Here is a 21,465-nt window from a genome sequence, read left to right as displayed (position 1 = left end):
ATGTTGCAGCTGCGGTAAAACAAGGGGAAAGTCCCTCTGACTGCAAGTTGGACTCCTAATTGAGGAGACACTGACAGACAGACTGACACATTTCTCTTCCTTTGCATGAGTTTTTTGGGAGGTCCCAGTTGTACCCATCTTGCTTATCCCTCCTTTGTGCTATCCCATTTTTTTCTTGCCATTGTTCCTGGAGTTGGACCTAAATCCCCTTGGTTGAGTTGGTTTTCCTTGGTGTAAGAATGCAAAAAAACCCTGTGCTGATACAGCCTGGTCAGCCTCATCAAGGATTTGCCGGACACAAAAGCCGACATCCATCTACTAAAGCACACCATAAACATGAAAATTAAGTATGTTTTCAGAAAGAGGTATTCAAATATTATCACGGGCCTACCCAGCAGTAAATCTGTAGGATGTTTGTTGCACTGAATGTGTTTGACTGTCTGTACTTTAAGCGGTTTTCTAGCATTTTGGAATCATGATAACGAGATGTTGTACACAGCTCAATGTTTCAAATTGGACTAAACTGCACAAGACAAAACAGAAGACCAGCCCGTCCATCCCAACCCTCCCTTCACTTTCATCTAGATCGCTACCCCCACCTCTCTTTTTCTCTTCTTTTCTGTCTCCCACTTTCTCGGTTTCTCCTTTCATCATATAAGAGGGAGGGAAAGCCCTTATGGTCATTTCTACAACCTTGCCACCCCTCTACCTCCACCCCCATTTTCAGCTCCTGCTTTCCCGACTCTTCTTTTGCCCATCAGGTCCAGGGAGAGCCTCTCAAACAACACCTTGCACCTACACTATTCACACACATGCACACAGAGTTCCTCCTCACCCCTACCTATTTCACTCACACATACTTTTATTTTCTGTGCCCTACACTTCAAACACATGAAAGGATGCTCTGCAGGGACTAAGGCTAAAGGAAGAGTTGGAGGAGGGGGTAAGGAAAAAGGAACTGGAGGAAGAGGGGTGGCGGTATAAAAGCAGTGCTTCAGAGGGAAATGTATAGGAGAGATGGTGGCAGGGACCCAGAGGGGAGGGAGTAGGGGTTTGTAGGGGCCCCAACAAAAAACAGCTCAATGTCAAAGGTCTTTTGCTGAAGTGATTTGTGTCAGCCTCTTAAAAGACAAAACAGCTGTCCTGCGGTCCGTCCTAGACTGTTTTGTGTCAGTTACTTAAAAAAACTCCAACTGTTAATTGGAGAAGCGCAGTGTCTGTATCCGCCTGTAAACAGTCACTGGATATAAGAAGGAAGTTGCCAGGTGAGAAAAAAATAAATATTAGCAGCACCAGTGGAGTTGTCACTGGGAGGGAGTGCATCAGGGAGTGCTGGCAAAACCTGCAATGCCCATGGCTCATCATCTGTTTAGATACACACAAACACAACTATATATGTAAACACACACTGCTATAAAGAACCCTTACTATGTTTTAAATGGCAGTTTTCTGCAAGTAAGTGACCTAAGCAACATTAATAAACAGTAAACCTGGACGCATGTTTTCTTTTCTTAATTTTCTCACTCCAGGAGAAGCTGTTTACTCAGTCTTCCCTCATCCAAACTCCTGTCTTATTTCCTTCGACCATTTTTCACCTCAGATTATTTTGTACACGTATTGCAAGTGTCTAATTAGATCATCCTTTTCTTCGGCACATAGAGATATGCATGTATGCAGAATAAAGGATTGTGTGTAAACTATCAAATGATTGGAAATGTGCAAGTGATAAAAGGGAGCAAGTGTATCTGTATTGCTCCAGAGATTCTGCCATATACCAGCAAGAATTCTGGAAAAGGAGCCCAGCGATCAGACTGCACTTTGGGCAATAAAACCCCCACAATGCAATGCATCGTGCCTCTAACTCCTCTAAGATATGCGGAAAAGGCAATTAAAGCATTTATATGCTTCGCCTCCTAGATTTGCAGCAAGCAATTAAAAATCATTACTAATCAAATAAAAATAAGAGTAGCTCAAACCACAATTCAGCCAGGGCATCGATTGGATTTATGCTACTGTGAAAGAGCTCATAAAGACTGGTAAGACTTAGTGCTACATTCTATACAAAAAATGTGAGAAAACTGTTAAAATTTGACAGCAGCCACAATGAAATGAATGTATAGTCAACTTATAAAATCCAAATGAGGCAACCTTTTTCATTTTCTTTTTTCCCTATCAAAGTACAATTCACTCTAGCTAAAACTGGTAAATTTTATGTGTCTGTAGAAAAAGTCGGACACACTGGTGGTTTCGAGGGAGTACGGAGATTTAGAGGGTTGGCAGGCAGCCAATGAGAGCTCCTGGATCAATTGTGTCGTTGATGCGTGTGAAGACTTGGGGGTGTTGTTAACAATGGCGAGCCATAGTGATCGGAAATCACTCACAGTGACACTTTGAGACTGGGCGGGCAAGCAAATAGAAACGTCAGCCATCTCCATAGCTTTGGGTTTACAATGGCAGCACTGAGCCACACATCTTAACATGGTACCCTGAACACAGTGCTACTCCCTTGGGTTACCAAGCAGCACTGCATTTCAGTGACTTGGTGACAGGTGATGGAATAGGTGTTTTTTTTTTTTTTTTTTTAATAGAAGCTGGTGAAGTGCTTCCAAAGGAAACTTTTAGTTTGATGTAAATCTCAGGTTACTTCAAAATAACTCTCTAAAATTACTCTTCTAAATGAAGAAAAATCTAAAGGAAAGGTACCTCTAGATTTGAATCTTTCTGGTAGACTATGAAACATTACTAAGAATCCAATAATCAACTGTACAGTGTGGTATATCGTGTAGAAAAATGAATGAGTGCTTTGCAGATATTTGAAAATCGATATGATGGTGTGGTGTTATATATCTGAAAATGATGATGACCCCACATAAATAATTTACAAACTAAGAGCCTGTGGACTGACCATGGCCAGGCAGACCCATGCTGCTTGCCAGTTGGTAGAGGCGTTGCTGCTGTTCCTCAAAGGACCCTTGCTCGCTGAGCGCTGACATCATGCGCCTGTAGTGCTCCTCAGGGCTCATGTGGCCGTGGCTGCCACCTGCCTCTACCACTGGGCTCTGAGAGTTTTCTGAAGAGAGAAGGGAGACACTTGTATTATGACCAGCAATCATTCACTGTCAATATCCAACTCAGGAGATAACTTGAAAGTGTAGGTACTCTACTAACCTAAAATTGTATTCCAAACTAGTTTTTAGGCACATGATTAAATTAATTGTTTTTTTTATTAACTTAATTCTGTATTCACCCAAATCCACAGGTATCTCAATGTCAGTCCTGATGGTGAGAAATTTTCTTCAAGTGTATATTTATATATATTTATTTTTAACATTACTGTGCAGCTTCAAGCTACTGGTGGCTCAAAATGGCAGTCAGCAGTCACAGGTCACACAAAATTGCTATTGAGCAATAAATATAGTCTCAGGATCATGTTCCCCATGAGAAGTCTCTATTTAATTCTATTATGTCCTACAAGACAAAGGAAAAATACATAACATTCATGACACATGGTCCGCAGTAAATTCAGGACAGTTTTTCAAACTTAATTTTATAACTAACTTCCATGATGCATTTTTTTATTTACTATTACACTCGTGAACATATAGTTTTCATGATATATCAGCAATAAATAATGGTTGTACACAAATCATTCATTAAGAAGATAGTGATAATGGACTGGAAGTCCTTTCAGATACCTGCATGTGTTGTTAATGGTCTAAGCATGACCCTAACATAAACTCACCATTTCTCTGAAAGAAAGCATAGTACTACCCTTACTAACATTGGCATGGAGCGAAAGGTTATAAGTAGGTTAAGTAGGGTTGCTTGTAATGTTGTGTTTTTTCTGTATCTAACTATAAAAAAACACACACAAAAGAAAAAATAAAATACACAACTTCTTCCACTTTTGTGTGTATGTGCAGCTAGTGCTGTTGTGCTGGTTTGAAGATGTTGTGAAGACGATGTGGTGTGTAATATCTATCTAGCTGTCAGTCCCCACATTTAATCTCCCTCTCTGACCCCTCTCTCTCTTTGTCAATGGCAACATGATCTAAGGTATGGTGGTGGGGGGATGTGGAGAGGTGATTAGGGAGTTAGACAAGGGAGAAAGAGGTAAAGAGGAGGAGGGAGCAGCAGAGGAGAGCAGGGGTTATTTTTACCACCCTCCTCCTTATTGAAACCTGAGCCTGGCCCCGGGCAGGCGAGCAGGAGTGGCACTGAGGAGCAGAGGTGGTGGGGGAGAGGAAGCAAGCACGCAAGCATCTCTGTTTCTGCCGCCAAGCTTCAGCTAATCCACCTAAGGTCCTCAAGCGTATATGTGAGTGTGTTTGTGTGCGTGCATGCAACTAGTCTACGCCTGTCTAAAGTTTTCTTGCTCTGTAAACACAGCAGGGGTTGCCGACTTTGCAGCTGAAAGAAAAACAGACATCATTTACACAGCAGCATTGAATCTCTCTGGCTCTATCCATATACTGGCCTCCCAGTCTGACTCTTAATCTATTTCTCCACCTGTTTCAGTCATTAATTGATAGTGTTTGGTGCCAAACCTGGAGGTAAGAAGATGTAACATATGAGGAAACACATACAGGTGCAGAGTCAGGGTTTACATGTGGACACAGCTCAAGGTTAAGTCATAGGATCAGCAGTGTTTTGAAATGGCTTAAATGCACTTCTCCGGACAGCAAGCTGCATACATGCATATACACTAACTGTCTTCTTTGTGTTTCCCTTACGCAGATATACAAGAAACAAACAGAGTGTATATGAAGGCATATGTATGCAGGGGTTGTTTGGTTTAAAAGCCAAACCTAAACACACATCCTCCCAAATACATTCGAAGACAAAGTCAAAATAAAAACACACACCAGCCCCATTTGCCCTAAAAGGAAGGAGTACACAAACATATGCTCACACTGATAAACAGACATTGACACAAACACACACAAAGCCATGTATCTTCTGGGAGCTAGGGTTTGTCTAAGTAAGACTATAATGGCCAGGAATGAGTTCTGCACACACACAAAAAGCAAGAGGGTCCACGTAGCACTGCTGTCGGTCAAAGTTCACCCAGAGGGCAACAGTCAACAACAGGCTCAAGCTGTGCTCTACACAGCTCAATGTGACCCCCAAATCTTTTTCAACATGATATATATTATTAATATCTGAAAAGTTTTCCTTTAAATACTTGGCAACAGTAACTATTAATAATAGGCTAATTGTTAATTTATGAAATATGTTTTTGTTGTGTAGGAGTTTTGGTTGAATTATTAATGATATTCTCTCTAAAGGGAAAACTATCGTACATAATTGTGTTATTACTGTATGTGTTGGGTTTGGATGAAAGTTAAGACCAATGATCTGTTTTTCTGATTAATGGTCAGTTCAGCCATATCACCATTTACATTGGGACTACATGTGTGATATACAACAATTCTGATAATTGTTTCTCAAAGTTACCTCTGAATAACCTCAGTATTTTAGACATGGCACATGGAAAGAAAATTTGCTCTGAAGTTACTCTAAAATAATTTCTCAAATTGTCTTTTTTGTGGTGCCCAAAAAACCCATATTATTAGGAAAAACAAGACTCAGCAGACACAACTGAAGCCATCCTCTTGGCTCTATATTATTAGCGGTTAGAGAGAAAACACTATGCTTTGGTAATTTGGGTTTACTGACCATTTGCTGAATTCCACTAATGTATGATTGTATATATCCAAAGTGTGAGAGCATAAGGGAGAGGAATGGGGTTTATAAAGAAATGGTATGACAGTGCGTTCCATTACTATGTGAAAAAGTAAGACTGCATGTTTAGTGGTGGATGTGGATCTGTGTGTGTGTGTGTGTGTGTGTGTGTGTGTGTTCCCATCCTAAACATGTTGACCAGAGCTAAATAAATACACCTCCTTTCTTTTTCTTCCTCTCTCTCTCTCTTCTATCCTTCATCTTACACTAACAGTCAGTCATCCTGTCTTCTTTCCTACAAACTTCACCTGTATTTTCTCAGAAAATCCATGTTCAAGCACATCTGTGATGTCATAAAAATTTCATAAAATTACTCTGCATATCTTACCTTTGGGGGATACGCTACGGGACTTCTTGCTTTCAGAGGGACACTCACTGATGCTGTTGGGTGAGAAGCTTCTTCTCTTGCCTAGAAGATCATCTGTAAGCACATATACCAAGGTGAAAATTGCACTCAGTAAAAAAGAGCAAATGACTCAGACTGTTGCTCTGCTTCAAACTGTATATACTGTATTCTGGTTGCTAAAAAATGGTTAGAAGAAAGCAAGTAAAAAGGCAGCAAAAAGAAAAAATACAGATAGGTGGAGAGAAAGAGAGAAAAAGGAAGCAAGCCACGGGAGTCTGGAGATGTGCCTGCTTTGTCAGAAATGAGAGGGGGCCTGCGTGGCCATAGATGGCAGATCTGCGCGGCTCATTCACGAGCGTGTATCTTTGTCAATTGATGGAGGATGGCTCTGTCTCTCTGTCTCCTCCAATATCGCTTTTCAACAATCTGTCCACAAGTGAAACTGTTTTTTCTCTTTTAGTCTTTTTCCAGATGTAGGCACAAAAGTCTCAGACTGAACAAGTGCACAAGCGCCTCTTAACTGCTTGAGAAATCCCTGTCAGTCTATGTTATATATTTATCATGTGTTTTTATAACGCCACAACAGCTACTCCATTCTCTTTTTTCTTTCCTCACCTCCTACATACAATTCTGATCTTCTTGTCTCATTTCTCTATCTGCTTACTTCTCTTTCGCTTTCCGTTTATCTAGGTGCATTTGAACCCTTCTCCCATCAGGAGTTTTCTCTCATCCCATTAACACCCTCCTCCCTTGTTCTCCCCTACCTTCTCCCCTTCTCCCCTGCCACAAAAAAGGAGCATCTAGTGTACAATTACAGCACCCATACTGCTGCCGCCTCCTTCTTTCCTCCCTTCTCATTCTGCTCTTCATTCCCACCCTATCACCTCACCTCCACCACCCTCAAATACACCTCAAATCAATATGGGCCTAATCAGAGAGGGAGGGGATGCAGAGCACATCGTACACCCGCAGGAAGGAAAAGCTGTTTGTCATTGCTCTCGGTCTTTCTTTCCCTCTCCATTTCTATCGCATGCACCTCTGCTTTTTCTCTAACTCAGTTTCTCCCTCCATATAGACAGCCAAGCCACAGCAGCAACTGCTTCCATTCTTTTTCTTTTTCCTTGCTTTCTCTCTCACTTCTCCATGGGTATTTTTAGGGATGGGGTGAGATTTTTTTTCTCCCTCAAGGAGAATTGTTCCATTCTCCCTCTGTCGCTCTTTTTCAACAAAAGAAATTTTTCATAATTTGCACAGCATGTGTAAACAGAGTAGAGAAACAACAAGGGGGGGGGTTCTTGCTATGTAATTTCATAGCAAGACCCAAGGAAACAACATTTGGCTACTTCTGTCATGAATGGATGTTACTGTAGCGACAGACAGTGAAGACCGACAGAGTAGAGTCCGACCTTTAACTCTTAAACCATTATCAAACTTCTGCCGTCTCCTATCTAAAACAAGACACAGATAGACGTGGAGGGAAATGAGACAGAAAGTCAGAGGATGCTAGAGGAGCCCTAGTGTTGATGAGAGGGTAAGTCAGCAAACAAGAAAGGAAGACAGAGGGAGAGGGAGAGGGAGGCGGTTCACTAATGATCCAGTGTTTGATGTTGCCTCTTAGGTCCTGAGGAGATCCACTCCCTCCACCACCCTAAAGAGACAGTGGGGGAAGGGGGAGTACTAATGGACAAGTGCACGCACACACACACACTAAATGTCTCTCACAATCTCTCTTTTTTCTTTTTTCTCCTTTATGATCTGTCATTCTGTTTTTTGTTTTTTTTTTCATTTTTAAATCATACACAGTACATTTCTTTCACCGGTCCTTTCAAGAAGCAAAACTAAAGGTCTCCATCTATCCTATTAGTGCAATATTAACAAAGCAAGAAAGAACCCCCAGTAGTTAAACCCCCTCTCCTACCAAACACACACATATGCACATGCTCAAACACACACCTAGAGCCACTCATGATCAAACACACACACTTGAGTCGTCTCTTGTGCCGACCTCACTCAAGACACCGCGTCTCCAGAGTGAGTGCCCGAGGGCCAGAGATTTGAGGGCGGAAAGCTTTTAAAGCCAATTAAATGGGGCTTCTTAGAGCACTGGCGCTCCCTTTTAATGCTGAACCCTGAGCTCTGCTAGCATCTCTGCTAACCTTTTTACTCCCAGTAACACTGCTACAGTCAAGTTTGCTACCCTGGGCTTCTCCCTATCACCTGCTTGTTAATATTGCTGAGGAATTAGCAGCTATGGAGTCAGGAGTTTATTTTTAGCTTCAAGCGTGTGATTTTAACTGTCAAAAAGTGCAATAATGAAGTTCAAACAGCATTAGCTGCTATGATATAGTTTGTGCCATTTCTGGTAAACTCACATTCCATGCTAAAGTTAAAAGGAGTCTACCTAAACACACGTCTGCATCAGTTCCTCCTTGGTAGTCAACCTCCTCCCTATCTGCGGTTCCACCCACTGAGGGAGAAAAGAGGGATGAGAACAGAGGGACAGATAGAGGAAAAAGAAACAGCAGGACCTAAACCACTTCTCTTTCATGTGACACCACCAGGGCGAACCATCAAGCAGGGGCAGCATTTCTCTCTCTCTCTGATTTCCTCTCCTCCCTCAAACTTTATTCCTGCTCTTCTCCTCTCTCCATCCCATGGAGCGTGCTGACAGCTCAGACAGCCAGACTCCTTAATTCCTCTCTTACTTCGTTAATCTGTCATCTTTATCAGTCTGGGAGGAGGGGCTTGTGCAGAGAGGGGGGGTGACAGGCAGGGAAGTAGGGTGGGCCACCAGCCGCAGCCCCCGATCAATCTCCACATTACAGCTGACAGAATGGTGCTAATAACTTATTGATTCTCCCTCCGTGCACCGGGGCCTCCGCCGGCCCTGAAAGCCCTGCAATTGATTGGCTTACGGGCCGATGCAGCTGGAAGTGAGGAGGATGGGGAAGGTTTGAGAGTGGGTGATGAAGATGGCTAGAGAGGAGGATGTGTCACTGCTAAAACATGCAAATGTACACACAGCGTAACACTGTTCTATAATCTGTCTCACTCTCTTTCCAACAGGAAGGGATAAATTAAAAGAAGTATGGACATAAAAACACAGCTAAAGAAGAAATACTTGCCTAACATAACTGGACTTCAAGTGAAAATCTGTGACACACATAAAATTATGTTTTCCTTTATAATGCAGTTCAGTTGCATTAAAAAAGAAAAGTACAGGCTGTTCATGCAGGCTTTTGTATTGTTCAATATGCCTTGCGTTGGGTGCAGTCTGGTGCACACGTGGTTATGCAGAAGAATGAATGCTTTCATCAGTTGTAACACTATCGTGATCATTACTGAGAAAAACAATATAAATTAGTAAATACTTTCTTTTAATTGTAATTGCAAAATGTCGTCCTGTTCAATTTTATAAAGGCAATCAAAAGAAAATCAATGGACACAAACCTCCCAGAGCAAACAGGTTTTTTTGTCCTCAACATCATTGGCATCACACAATCAAGGATTTCATTTCTAATGAGGAAAATCTTTAATCACTTGGTGTCATCTACTTTTGAATGTAACATTAACTTGTCCTATCATTAAATCCATAAATCCAACTTTTTTTTCCTACCAACACTGCCTGTCCTATCAATATAATAAAGTCACTCTGTTAAAACTATGTCTACATACTTTAAGTGAAGTATAATGCAAGTAACATCACCAAGTTTACCAATATCTATAGTAAAAATGCAGCTGTGCTGTAACTTAGATTAGAAAGACGTGATTTTTTTTTTATGTGTTCCTCTGAATACCAGGGATAAAAAGTAGTTTCACAAAAAAAGAAACTTGTCTCAGTTAATTGACCTTTGTGAGATAAAATCCAAAACATGCACGAACATGCAAGAAGACTGACTCTTTAACACAAAGCTGACATAGATAGATAAAACACAAAAAATAACTTTCTAGTTTGAAACTTTTTTTATTCCTTTAATTGCTCTGTAAGACAGAGGAAAAATCATCAAGTAGTTATTTTTGTCATCTGTGAATTTTATCTCTTGACAGAAGCATAAGCATGTCTTTATGCACTGAAACCCAGAGAAGCTATTTTGTTATGGCAGTACGATTATAACCCTATTAAGCAGTGGGATGTTTTAAAATATTTACAACCCACATTCCAGTTTTTTTGCTTCTGTATAACAGACCTAATATCAGAAATCCTGGGGTGTTTACTTTTGTTTATGATTGCCTTTCTATGCTAATCATGTAATCACTAGCTTGTTATTCTTTAAAAATAATCTTCACTCACCATCTGTTTGAAAAACAAAGTCACTAACTCACTGGGCTGCAGATTCACATGCAAGCAACCATCTAAAACCCAGCATTTAAAACCACACACATACACACAAAGGTGCACATGCACACACACACACACACACACACACACACACAGACACACACACACACACAAACTGTAACTGCCTCTGGGAGTCTGAGTGCAGGGAGAAGGGGAGAGTGGCAGTCCAACAACACCTTATCTGCCTGTTTGAGGCTCCAGCCTGACCACAGAGCCATGGTTTACAGTCTCCACAGGCAGCCAGACTCTCAGCGTTGGCGTCCCTGCACCCCTCCACTATTCCCCTCCACCTTTCTCAGAGCCTCCGAATAGCCAGTGGCAGGAGAGTGAGAGAGCAAATGAGGGACAGAGGGAGGAATGGAGAGGAGAAGGAGGGAGGCAGCCCTCCTGTCTGTCCCTCAGATTTAATTAACGGCCCACTCCGGCGCAGAGACGACCCATCAAGACTGCTTCCTTTTCCTCCTGCCCCACACACATTCACACATACACACAGGGCCGTCCGCCGCCATAGCTGCTGCCTGCCCTTTCCTGATACCACCACTAAACTCATTCATCTCTCTTTCCTCTGTCTATTTTTAAATGTTTCTTCCATCCGTGCATCTCCCCATTTCAGATTTTCCTATTTTCTTTCTTTTTTTCCCTAAATTTCTTTCCTTTCTAGCTCGTGGTCTCTAATTCTCTCTCTCTCTCTCTCCACAGTTTATTGAGAGATGCTAAACACTTTGAGAAGTCAAACACAAGAGATAGTAGGCAGAGCAGAGAAAACACAATATCTTAGACAGAAAGCTGTGTTTACCACCTCATCCATCTCTACGTCAAATAATCCACTATTGTAAAACTTTATACACATTACTCCCACCTATGTATTTGAATGCAAATCTGAATGTTTATTTTGTGTGGGCACGCATCTGTGTAACTTCTTGTTATTTGTGTGTAATTGTGTGTTTGTGAATGTGTGTGTGTCTAATTTCACTGGCAGACAGAATTGGAGCCAGTGGCTGATCGGATTGGACTTGTTTACAGACACGCATAGAGCTGCTTAGGCAGCCTGTTAAATCTCCCTTTAATGCTCAAACGGATGGATTTTAGGGTCTCGGACCCCCTCTGGCACAGGCCACCCTGTGTTCACCCCCCCAATCAACACCTCCACCCTCCTATTGTTGAATTAGGAAAAGTACTCAGGGCTCCAATTTCTTCATTATTTTTAGATTATGATTAGGCCAGTATGTTGGTGGAAATCTATCCCAAACTGGGGTCTAAGACACTGGTGTAGGTGGCTGATCAGAACTCTATTACCCAGCACCTTCCTCCCACCCTGCCGTATATCACGGGCACCGTATGGACAAATAATCTGGCAGACAGAGGAGATGAACACACAGAGGGTATAGAAGTGTTGAACTGGGCCGATTATGCCACTTGCTGTGTTAAGGGGATAAGAAGGGACAGGGTCGAACCCCAGGCAACAGTGGAGTAAAGGTATGTTCTTCACTAATAAAAGGCAACTTGTTCCTTATTAGGGGTCAATGTATGTGTTCAAAAGTGTTTGGGTATGGTTGATGTAATCAATGCATTCAATTCAGGTGATTCATTTTCATGATAGGTATAAGATGTACATTTTCCTGTAGCCAAAAGTCAGCATAGATATTAGAAAAAGTTCTTAGCAAATAGTAGTTACTATAACTTATAATTACAACTACACTCTGGACAGGATTTAAGAACACGTCCCAACAAACATTGTCATCAAATTCAAATTATAAGAGCTGGCAAAATCATAATCTGATAAAGTTTGTTTTTGGCAGCTTGTGTAGCATCCATCATAGTTTGTTATAGAACAGCACGCTGCCCACTGCACAAACGTGTCGTAAAAATAGGTACAATATTGCAACCAAATCACTGTGGTAAAAAGGTCCAGCAGTTGATCGCTAAATAGTGATATCCACAGTGGCTGTTTGCAAACCATATGTCTTTGACGGCTTTACAATATCCTCATACTAGCTACTTGACACATAGCTGTGATTAAATGCTGTCTGTGTTCTGTCTGTAAGCTGAAGAAAAGCTCTTAGCCTAGCACACACACACCATGGTTCTTCTGCTCACATGAAACTGGATTAATAGCAAACAAAGCTATTTATTCAGAGGTAATTTAAAACAGTGGGTTTAACTCAAATCTGGAGTGAAGCAGAGAATGTGGGAAGAACATTAAGTAATCAACTTGAGAGCGACCTTCATGAATGAGTAATAAGCTTATGTTAAATTCCCATAATCACACAAATTAGAGTAAATTAAATGGGCAATGGAACAATTACATATGTTACAGGAAATGTAATGATAGATTGATTATTAGCCTGCGTGCAAAGGAAAAAAAAAGAAAGAATGAAAAAGTACGGAGAAATTAAGATGATGTTCTGCACCTCTCCAGAACTGTGCACACAAAAAATGGCAAACTTTTAATTGCACACACAATCTTAGACAGCATCAACAAAGGGCCTACCTGTGTGTCCACTACTGGTGTTGTGGTCAGGGGCTGACTGGCCCTCGGGCATGCCGTGCTGTCTGGTGTGGTGCAGGTTGGAGATGATTGTTGAAAGGTCACTGTCACGACTGCAACACATACCCACACAAAAGAAGATAAACACATTAAAAAGCTGCCTCAAACACAAAATGCATTCCAATGTGATGAACCATCAATTCATACTATTTCACACACTACTTACCAAATCCTCCATCCAGACCGACCTGCCCTCACTGAAATGCATACCTCCACACAGACTCAGCAGCTACAAGTGCATGTCCTGTCAACTGCCTTTTAGCTCTGCGGTGTGTAATACACTCTGACAGACTACCGCATCCAGCACTTTTGGGTCTCATCCCTGCTCATCTTCCATCCTAAGATGTATTAACGACCATATTCACAACTCATAAGTAGTTTAGCTGCTTATAACTTGATTATGGCTCTTTTTAAACTGCTTTCATCAATTAAACAATGTAAAAAGACATTTAGAATTTTTAAGATAAAATATCAATCAAGCCTTGTACATGTTCTCCTGACTTATTTGAATTATTATAATTATAAAACAATGCAATCTATAGTATATGTCACTGACAATAGGAAAAAAAGCCCGACTTTTGACTTCTGTTGTCATGTCTAGACTTCAACAGCAGGTCCTTCACCACAAAACTGTCCACAAGAGCCTCTCAGCTTGTCCTGCCCTTCAGCATCCCAAGGAGGAGCATTTACAGATTAGGCCTATATCTGCTTGGAGCTACTCTGTCCTTCCAAATGCTCCACCAGCCGCCTTTCTAGCCTCCCCAACAGAACTGTGTCATGGAGGTATTTCATTGGCAATCTGATTACCATACTGATCGCTTTAAATGCCATAATGATGGGAAATAGGTGCTTACTGTTTGAGGGGAGCATAGCAGCCATGCAGTACTAGTGTCACAGTGTAATGGCAAACAGCTTGTGTGGTAGGAGATACAAGGTTGAATATTTTTCAGCTTATGCTCTAAATATCATTTACTGTTAAATGACTGTGACATAGGAGAATATTCCAAAACCCAAAAGAAGAGTAAAGACCATGTATACTGTAATTTTGACTAGGAAAAAAAAAACATTAAAACATGTAGTATTTAGACATGCAGTGTGATGGTTTAAGCATGCTCTTGTGTCAGCAGGAATCTTGTTTATACGTCTAACTGGCAAATTTATTGAAAGCAGAATTATCTTTGAATGGGGTCTGGTATGACACGGCAAGCACAGTTTATGGGACAGAAGCAGTGAACAGTTCTTAGCTGCCACCACTATGACGAGGCCACACTGTTTGCGGCTTCTGGATTTGGGTTTTTACAGTCCCATGATTACAGACTCCTGCTGTAATGTCAGGCTGTCGGTCGCCAAGCTGTTTTCCACACGCTAACAGAAAAGATGAAGGAGAGTTTACAGGGCCTAATGCTGACCATGCTGGCTTCACCAGTCACCTTTCAGTCACTGGGGACCAATGATTCAAAAAACAGGCAAAACAGTCACTACTGGTTGCTAAGCAAGTAGATGCTTGATTGGACTGTGACTGCAAACTTTTTAGACTAATGACAGACTTCTTTTTTTAGAGTTTAACTTGCTAAAATTAGTAGCTATACAAGCCTGAGAGCCCGGTGGTTTCCTTCAAGCAGAAAGCGAGATGCAGGGAAGGTTTTTTAATTGTGCTTGAAGTCATAATAGTGAGTCTCCATCACCCAGTGACTCTTACAAAATACACATTACACACACTGCAGTTACACACTTAATGTGAAAAACTGTAGCCAAATCTATCAATCAGCCAGCTGTCACACACACCACACTGTCCATTATTTAAAGTGATCATGATAATGCCATCCTGAACTTCTCTGAAAGGTGATAGGGTTATTATCCTTTGGCAAAGTGGCCGCTCTAAGCCATGAGCAGCAAGGACATTGTTAGTGGGGTAATTAGTGCACTTTTCCTGAGCTGTCCCGCCTCAGCTTGGGCTAATGAGAGCCTAACCCTATCCCCACCCACCTCTGCCCTCCCTCATCCTCCTCCTACTCCATTTATGTGGGTGGAGGCAAGGTCATATTCAAGCCCTGGAAAATGGAGAGGGGGAGGGGATGGCGTTTAAAACCCAGTCACCTGAGTCAGCGCTCCCTAAGGAGCTCCTAAGTCAGAGGTAAGCTGGGAAGGACGGTGCCTCGAAGAGAATGGAGGGAGGTTGCAATATGGCTGTTTGGCCTGACAGCTAAGAAGGACATGAGCAGCCTCCTTATCACCCAGGTACACGCTGGAGACAATTATATCAAATACAGCTCATCTCTAAACTTCTCAATACTGCCCCTTCATCCCCAGCTACAGGACAGACACACTGCCCCAGACACTAGGATAATATGAGTTAATACATAAAGTCTATCACGAAGACTAATTCGTGTATGTATTTCTACTTTTGCTAAGGCCTAATTTTAAAATTGCTGCAAATAATACTTGATATAAAAAATATTTATTATTATTAAATATGTTAAATTGCTCAATAGATTTATATTGATAAAGCATTTTCCCAAAGCATTTACTTTATGTTGAGATTATGCACCCCATTAAACCAATAAAACAGGAATTACTATTATGAATGGTCCAAACCACATGAAAAGATTCTTCTCCTGGCATAAGAAGTCAATTCAGTATAAATGCCCAATGGTGGCCTGCTGTGGCATTGGCATGTGGAGCTGAGGTGGCAGGGTTGGAGGTCACAGTGTGAGCTGGCACAAGCTGGCAGCCCAGGCACCTTGACGCCATGTCTCACACCACCACTGGGAAAGTGCTGACAGATAGACAGCAGGGATGTTAAGGTGGAGGAGTGGAGGAAAAAAGAAAAAAGAGCGACAGAGAGGAAGGAACACTGAGGAGATTAGACAGTGAGGGAGGTCCCTTCGTAACATCTGGTACTTGCGGGATTACTGTGTACCCTGCTCTGCTCACAAGACAGCTTGAACACACATCCCATTCTAACCTGCACCGGTGGCCCATAGCAACATTAAAATACTACAGGGCAATATGTAATATTCAAAAGCCACACCATAGTAAGGTATACATGTGGGCAAAATGCTGAGAAAAAGAGTGAATGAGCAAATCTGGTGTTTCACAGAAAGAAATATACTGTATGAAATAGCTATATGACATAAAACAGGGATATGGATCTGTTCCATATACACTTTATGTTTTGTCCGATTCTTGTGAGCAACGGAAACACAATTATTATCCTACCCACAGCTGGATCGAAGGGCTACCGGCAACTGGGAATCCTGCAAGAACAGGGGGTAATGAATAAATACAGAAATAGATACATAAATGAGTAAGAGTAGCCCAGATTCACTTCTTGTTGTTCTTCCGCTGTACAACCTGACATGAAGTCGATAAAGCAGCCAAGGGAGAAAAGAAAAGTAAAATCAAAAGCGAATACTATATATGGTAAGTCGACCATCTTCACTTTCTCCTGGACTGAGCCATGCTCACGGTGCAAGTTTTACTGTTCATTTTAATTTCTTGACAGGCTGAAGCTTTATGAGCTATTACCCCCTCTGTTTTTTAATTCATTCCCTATCATTCTAAAAGAGTTATAGGGAGTATTTAGAATGACAACAGAAGGAAACTGCTATCTAGACAGTATGATGTGAACAGCAAAGTCCAAAACTCTTATTATCGTTAGCTGATTTGAACATGCTGTAAGACAGCACAAACTGAATAGCAAACATTGTGTTCTTTACATGTGGAAATAATGAGCCTCGTGCTTTCAGCCAAAACCAGATCTCAAGGCTAAATTGCTGCAACACTACTGACCATCTCTCTAATCTTCTGTTTTGACAGCAAGTTAACAGACAAAAAAGACAAAACACATTTCTGTGTGGAAACAATGCACATCCTTCTGCTAGCCAACGCCCAATCAATGACTAAATAGCTGTGACTCTGTTGCCGTGGTGAATGCTTGTAAACAAGGCCAAAAATTCTTGAAGCGGAAAGCTCCTCTAGAAAGCTATAAAAACCTCCAAGCTCACTAATTAGTGCTTTAGGGGAGAGACATTTCCAGTAATTTCACACTGTCCATGACCCCTTACTGGCAAAAGGCAATGAGATAGTTTTTCAATAAAGCTAGAGGACAAAATGTCACAATGCAATAGACATACAGTGGTTTAGTCACCATCAGTGTCATTCTCTGTGGTTACTGCACAGATTGAGTACAACATCTCCATTAATGAGTTCCTCTTCATGATGCGTTTTCATACAGAGGGACAGGAAACACTGTGGTTCTTCTAACATTTTATGAATCACAGCATCTCCACTTTGCTTCAAACTTGACTAACCAGCTTTTTATCAGAATGAACAAAACATTATCACAGCATCAGTTTTCAGTGGATAAAAAAGAAAACAAATTAACCCAATGATGGTTTAAGCCTTAAAAATGGCCTATAAAAATTAAGCCCGCAATGACTTAAATATAGAATGCTGGGGCCAAAAACCACACATTAGTACAGAATTCAGAACATTGCTTGTCTTAATCAGCTCTTTCTACTTTGTTGAGCTATGGTAAAGGTGTGAAGGTATTGGCATTAGTATTTCTTTCTACTTACATCTTAGTTTCAACTAATTTTTTCTGTTTTTAAATAGAAGCTTTAGAAATGTCTTTCTTCCTTTTTGTTTGTTCTTTTTGGTAAAAGTCTAGGGCTAAAGTGGATTTTTTTTTCTCTACAGGGAATAGTTGTAAGGCAAAACGTCAGCATGTGTAACTTATAAAATCTACTGTGGGTGACGGGAAATTACCTAGACTCTAAGTCAGCACTTTTCAATCAAAGCCTTGTTATCTACGACCAAATTAAACACACATTAAGGTTAGCTTTATTTTTACCCTTCAATAAGATACTAAAATCCCATGTTACTGCCACCAAACAGCTTAGTGTCTCAGATAAAATCCATGAATCATTGTTAATGAATCCAAGTCAGATCCAAACTATCTGCACCACTAATACAGTACCAACATAAAAAACTAAGTTAGTGTGTTCTACAGGAGCCACACTACACCTTACTGTGATAAATATTACTCTGTGCCTGTTCAGTAGGATAATTGCAGATCTATGGAGCACCAAGTAAACTATTACAACAATTTAGATTATTCTGGTTTTTAAAAAAGGTTACACAGACTTACGCTTTAAAAAAAAGTTGGGGATATTAGACTTTCGGGTAAAATTTCAGAATGCACCTAAAATGCATACCTAATAAAGTTATTGAGACATTGAGATTTTTGGTTGTGGCATTTAAAAGCACATACCAACCACTGTTGGTAGCTTTTGTTTTAATACATTGCTTGAGATAAAGAAATGGTCATTGCATGCTTCTACAACCCCAAGTCCCAAAAAGTTGGGACGATCCTCAAAACGCAAATAAAAACAAAATGCAATGATTTGCAAATCTCACAATAGAATATAAACAACGTATCAGATCCTGATTTCATGGAAAATATTAGCGCATTTTAAATTTGATGGCAGCAACAGATGTCAAAAAAGTTGGAACAGGGCAATGTTTATCATTGTATAGAATCTCCTCTTTTTTTAACAACTATCTGTAAATATCTAGTAAGTGAAGAGACAGTTGCAGGAGTTCTAGGAGAGGAAGGTCGTCCCGTTCTTGTCTGATGCAGGACTCTAGCTGCTCAACAGTCCTGGGCCTTTGTTTTTTTATTTTATGATGCAACAAATGTCTTCTATTGGTGAAGACGGCAGGCAGGCCAGTTCAGCACCCGGACTCCTCTCCTGCGAACCCATGCTGTTGGGATGGATATGGTATGTGATTTAGCCTTGCCTTGCTGAAATATTATAATATAAATAACATAGACGTTGTCTGGATGGGAGCATATGTAGCTCTAAAAGTTATGTACTTTTCAGCATTGATGGTGCCTTCCAGATGTGTAAGCTGCCCACACTATACTCATTAATGCACCCCATACCATAAGAGATGCAGGCTTTTGATCTATGCGATGATAACAAGCTGGATGCTCCCTCTCCTCTTTAGTCCACAGAGCAGGGCATCAATGGTTTCCCAAAGAAAATGTAAAATTTTGATTTATCTGACCACAGAATAGTTTTTCATTTTGCCTCAGACGATTTTAATTGTGATTTGGCTGTTTTCACAGACATTGGTTTTGGGAAGTGAACCTATTTTTTGGGAAGTGAATCATGCCTGTTTTTAATGCTGTGCTGCATGAGGGCCTGAAGATCATTGTCCCTTGCACACAAAGATTGCTCCTGATTATTTGAATCTTTTGATATTATATACTGTAGATAACGGGATCTTTAAAGTCATCGCAATTTGATGTTGAGAAGCATTTTTTATGAAATTGTTTCACAATTTTTTGGTGCGGTTTGTCGCAGATAGGTGAACCTCTGCCTACCTTTACATTCACGAGGCTCTGTGTCTCTGAAATGCTCCTTTTATACTGTCATATTACTGACCTGTTGCCAGTAAACGTCATTAGTGGTTAAATGTTCCTCCATTTGTTTTTGTATATGCGGCAATATTTTTCCAGCCTGTTGTTGCCCCTCAAAATTAGCTCATATATTCTACGAAATGTATTAGCTATTATTAGTTCTAACGTCTGATATGCTGTTTATGTTCTATTGTGAATAAAATATGGGTTGATGAGATTCGCAAATCATTGTATTCTGTTTAAATTTACATTTCCACATCTTCCCAACTTTTTGGGAATTGCGGTGGTACTTAAATGCCCTGCTTTCATGATATAATAATCACTATAACATAAAATTTTTACATTTTCCATACAATTACCCGAAAGTCAAATATTTCTAACTATACGTGAGTAGCGTATAAAACAGGTGACAGTGGTGAGCTACAAACAGACCCAATGTTGACAATGAGAGACATCAACAATCTACTTTTTAATGTTACACAAAATCTAATTTATCTTCAAAGCCACAACATTAATACCAGATGGTGATTTTATTGCTGTAATGGACAGGGGTCAACATGAGAATATTTTAATGCTGGGGATGATCCGGCATGTATCAAAGCTTGATGCATATGGTGCTGTGTAGCCACAGACCAGTCAGAGTGTCACAGATGACCCTGTCCACCACAACTGGCTATACACTGAAAATTTGGACTAGAGTCTAAAGAGCACCGAGAGTTCATTTGTGGCATCCGGATGCATAAAAAGGTAACATAGGTCACTGACACATGAAGTGCAGTCAGAGTAGGCAGGTTAGCGTGAAATGGTGCTGCCATCAGTCCTGATGATGTGTGGATAGGACACACAGATACACTCACATGTACAGACACCCTGTATTTTTCACAACCATTGGCCAAATCCAATTTGTCAAGACCAATCTACGACTCACTTACGAAGCTGCGGTCAATGGAAATCACATTTCCGTGATTGGACATCCCATTTTCCCGTTCATCCAGACCCTCATTGGGGGATAAAGCAGGGCTGAGACGGATGCCCAGGACAGACCAGAGCTGCGGCTCCAGCGAGTCCGTCGCCTTTCAAAGGGTAAAAGCCTGAAATATTAGTCATAAGTGTTCTTTAAATTCATTATCATCTTAACACGCCAGTGGCACAAGTGTCAGGGGGGAGGGGAAGCCCTCTTAAATGAGGTTAGTAGATCCATTTAAAGCTTCACAGTTGCTCTGCTGTCCAGCGTGTCACACGCAAGTCTCAAGACATGAAAAACATCCCCTCCTGTAATGAGGTTGCACAAGCTGCTTATAATGCAGCTGGGGACTTTCTGAGGTTAATCAATGAACAGCTTCTGCATTATATCTGCCCATAGCCCGTTTGCTTTCTGAATCATACAAATCTATTTATGTACATACCAAGTATTCAAAACAACAATATAACATTTATTACAAATTAAAAAAAAAAAAGCAATTTTTTTTTTTTTTAGTACTGACTGACTGACTGTGAAAAGAGCAAATAAAAAGTTTAAAATTTTGTTGTTTTTTTTAAATATATGCAGTGAGTGAGAACCAGTGTTCAGAGGTCATCTGAATTATAATAACAAGGTGACCTGTACCGTAACACTACATGTGTGTGTTTGCATGTATAAAGATGTGAACATGATTATTTACTTCCAAACAGGCTTAGGGAGCATGCAGTCCACATTTTGTGTGTATACTCCTGAGCACTCTTCTGCATCCCTTGTTCTGGAAATCAGCAGTTTTGACCATTAATCAGCCAATCACTGACTGCATATCCTAATAGTTACTTCATGCGTTCCTTGTCTGTGTGTCCATATATCTATGACATGAATTTTGTAATTTCCCTAATCTACCAGGGTCCAGATGGACCCCCTACGCTCAGCTGCATGGAGGCCAAACATTTGTCTATAGATGGACTCTCTGCAGCCCTAGTGCACCAACTGTACATGTGCGAGATAAGTAGTCAAGTTGCTTGTTATGTAATGTTTTCAAAGATCTTAACACTATGACAATACCAAAACTAAACATTAAACCAGTTAAATATTT

At 40.8% G+C, this 21,465-nt stretch overlaps 1 protein-coding gene across 7 annotated transcripts in view; it reads right to left on the bottom strand.

Moving 5' to 3' along the window:
* The window catches only part of samd11 (sterile alpha motif domain containing 11), a 44,626-nt gene that overhangs the window by 11,241 nt on the left and 11,920 nt on the right, over nt 1–21,465 (bottom strand). For 6 of the 7 annotated variants that reach the window (XM_067525916.1, XM_067525918.1, XM_067525919.1 and 3 more), the window contains exons 4-7: nt 12,922–13,031; nt 8,493–8,558; nt 6,074–6,166; nt 2,906–3,070 (exon numbers count right to left, since the gene is read on the bottom strand). In XM_067525916.1, the coding sequence (XP_067382017.1) occupies nt 2,906–3,070; nt 6,074–6,166; nt 8,493–8,558; nt 12,922–13,031 (434 nt within the window). The remainder of the gene's footprint in view (nt 1–2,905; nt 3,071–6,073; nt 6,167–8,492; nt 8,559–12,921; nt 13,032–21,465) is intronic. The other variant, XM_067525917.1, reaches the window with a different exon arrangement.

This window comes from Channa argus, chromosome 13, assembly GCF_033026475.1.
Source record: "Channa argus isolate prfri chromosome 13, Channa argus male v1.0, whole genome shotgun sequence".
Taxonomy (NCBI): Eukaryota; Metazoa; Chordata; class Actinopteri; order Anabantiformes; family Channidae; genus Channa; species Channa argus.
Note: the sequence above shows the minus strand (reverse complement) of the source record. Positions and strands in the feature narration are given on the sequence as shown.